The sequence below is a fragment of the Vulpes lagopus genome, chromosome 21 (genome assembly GCF_018345385.1).
Source record: "Vulpes lagopus strain Blue_001 chromosome 21, ASM1834538v1, whole genome shotgun sequence".
NCBI lineage: Eukaryota > Metazoa > Chordata > Mammalia > Carnivora > Canidae > Vulpes > Vulpes lagopus.
This window is the reverse complement of record NC_054844.1, coordinates 45616929-45620006: the sequence shown is the minus strand read 5'-3', so window position 1 is coordinate 45620006 and position 3078 is coordinate 45616929. Positions and strand designations below refer to the sequence as shown.

At 35.3% G+C, this 3078-nt stretch overlaps 1 protein-coding gene across 1 annotated transcript; it reads right to left on the bottom strand.

The window, feature by feature from the left end:
• Positions 1-290: 290 nt before the first annotated feature.
• Positions 291-1229, bottom strand: LOC121480286 (olfactory receptor 6C74). Its single transcript, XM_041736737.1, has one exon. The coding sequence runs from the start codon at positions 1227-1229 to the stop codon at positions 291-293; it is 939 nt and encodes a 312-aa protein (XP_041592671.1).
• Positions 1230-3078: the final 1849 nt, after the last annotated feature.

The following is a 3078-nucleotide window of genomic DNA, read 5'->3' as shown; positions in this document are numbered from 1 at the left end:
ATCTCTGAATTCCACAACAGTGGAAAGGAACATGAAAAAATTAAAGTCTAATGTTGTCTTCCTCTGAGAGAATTTTAAGAGGAAATAGATAAAACACCAAATAAAGACACAAATGATTTTGGCTCAAATAAGGGACAGATAGGGGAGAGAATTAGACTTTGGAGATTAGTCAGGCCACATGAAAATTATGTCAGGAAAAATAGTCAATATTATTTTGAATACAAACATTGAAGCACCCCACCTTTCTTGCTGTCTTTTACTCATGATCTCAGTGATATCAGTAAAATGGTTCACTTCACTGAGAAAATCTCCATCTTTTTGGTCATGTGCATAAAAGCGTCTTTCACTTGTTTGTTTCTCAGTGTATAAATGAAGGGATTCAACATGGGGGCAACAGAGGTACTGAGCAGGGCTATCCCTTTATTTAAAGATACTCTATCCTTTGCAGAGGGTTTCACATACATGAAGATGCAGCTGCCATATGAAATGGATACAACCACCATGTGAGAAGAACATGTAGAAAAGGCTTTCTTCCTTTGTTGAGAAGAAGGTATCTTCAGAATAGTCCTGATGATGTTTGCATAGGAGAGGATCACGAATACCAGTGTAACCAGGAGGGTCAAAATGGCTGAGAGAAGCGCCATTAATTCTATTACATCTGTATCTGTGCAAGAGAGCTGTAATATAGGAGAAAAATCACAGAAGAAATGATCTATAGTGTTGGCGGCACAGAAATCTAGCTGGAGACCCACAAGGAGCGGTGGAACGACTACTATAAAACCAGCTAACCATGAAGCAAAGACCAACAAGTTGCAGACTCTGTCATTCATGATGGTGGTGTAATGCAGGGGTTTGCAAATGGCAACATAGCGGTCATAAGACATGGCAGCCAGAAGAAAAAATTCAATTGCACCCAAGACAATAGTAAAAAACAGCTGTGTCGCACAACTGTTGTAAGAAATGGTCCTATCACCCGTTGCCATGCTGACAAGAAATTTGGGGATGCAGACAGTTGTGAATGAGATCTCTAAAAATGAGAAACTTCGGAGGAAGAAATACATGGGTGTTTTTAGATGAGAATCCAGTAGGGTGAGGATGATTATGGTTAGATTCATAGTGACACTCAACATGTATGTGAAAAACAGGAGAAGGAAAATGACCACTTGCAATTGTGGATTATCAGTCAGTCCAAGAAGAATAAATGTTGTTACTGTGGTGTGGTTTCTCATGGCTGACTTCTACCAAAATAATAATAAAATAAAGATTAAGAAAAAAATGAGAAGTGAAGGGGTAAGTCTGTGGGAGATGCCTATTAGCTTGAGATCATCCATATACCTGTTGCTCCTGACACCCAACCTCCTTCAGTATTCTGCTGGTCAACAGTAACAGCCTTTAAAGTTTCACTCGTGTAATTTGTACTCAAGATTTCACTAACTTAATGCAAGCCTCTGAGTTTCTTTTCTCAAGTGTCATAAATTCAGGTATTCCAAACCAATAATATGTGGCATTGAGAAAATCATATAAAAATAGAAACAAAGAAATAGAAAAATTGTCATAATATTTTGACTTACATCTTCAATAGTTGCAACTTTTTCCAGTCTAGTTAGTTTACATTAAATTATCTTACACCATCAAGTGACTCATTCTTCTTGTTAAATGCATCTCCTTTCTGTTGATTGCTCCTTACGGTAGTATTCTGCAAGTCAGATTTCAGCTGAGGACTCTTGGCCTTTTAAAAAACATGAACTTGACCTAAACATCTGATGCCCATACAAGTAGGGATTCGGTGCTTTCACCAAACTTCTGAAAACTCTTCAAGATTGAAATCCTCATGACCACCTGTAGGTCTGCTGTTCCCTTTTTCCTGAAGACTTGTGTTTACTTTTGTCTCACTCACATGTTATTCTCTTTTCACTGCTATGGACCCAAGCAGATAGGAAGTATATCCTCATGCATGATGACTATATTATATGGCGTGCTTTATTTAGTTTTTGCAGGAAAGTTATAGAAAACAAGGCATTAAAAAAATGTTATCTACTCATACCTGGTAATTTGTTTCCGTGTCATTGTTCTGCTCTGTTGCCATGGTGGCCTCTTCCCTCTTAGTCATGTCCTCCCTCTTTTCTCTTATTCTCTTGTGTTTTGCTTAACCTCTTAAAATTCAGAATTGTGTTAAGCTTTTCATTTTTTTCTTATTTTCCATCTTTTTCCATACCATGCCTACATCCTCCTGTGTATCAGCTTAAAAGTCTATCACCAATTTTTTCTAAAGTGTGATGATATCACGACCATATTTTCCTTAAGAAGAATATCATGTCATATCTTACATTGCATTTTAAACATCACATTTCATATAGTCCAGTTCAGCTATTAAAAATATACAGATATCTCCAGTGGTTATAAGTAATTACAATACAACTAAGATTTCCCCTCTCTTTCTCCCTTTATTTCATTCTTTACTTACCTATTTTCCTTTCTTTCCCCCAGACCCTTCAATGTATTATCTTTTTCTGAAAATGTCTACATTCTGGCCATTAAAGCACGATTTATACTCAGTAATCAAGTTTTTGAAATCCAAATTTGGTCTATTTTCTTTTTTCAAGGTTGGTCTATTTTTTAAGGTCAAAAGCATAGGGAAATGTCAATCAGCAAAGTATGGATTTTATAGGGTGCCAAATTATAAAGTTAGAAGTGAGAATTCATACATGAATACTCCCAGGCTAAATTTAAATTACAAAATTGCAAACAAAACCAAACCAAACCAAAACAAAACAAAAACCATCCAAACAAACCAAAACAAACCAAAACAAAAAACTATTGTAAACTGACATCATTATTTTGCTTGAATTCCAAATAAAATACTTGGCTAATGTTGATAAAATAGTCATTGTTTCTGACATTTTTATAATCCCAGGGACTTCTGTAATTACTTTTGCAATTTATAGGTAAGAGAGAAATGATTCCTTTGGGATATGAAAACTGGATATTTCATGAAATGTTTAAATTCTATTGAATTTAATAAGAGGAAATTTCTCAAGATTAGGACTAATTAATTTTTCCTAATATGTCATATTTTAT

Bases quoted from the DNA above. Each gene is read 5' to 3' on its own strand.
- LOC121480286 (XM_041736737.1), bottom strand. From the start codon at position 1,229: ATGAGAAACCACACCACAGTAACAACATTTATTCTTCTTGGACTGACT.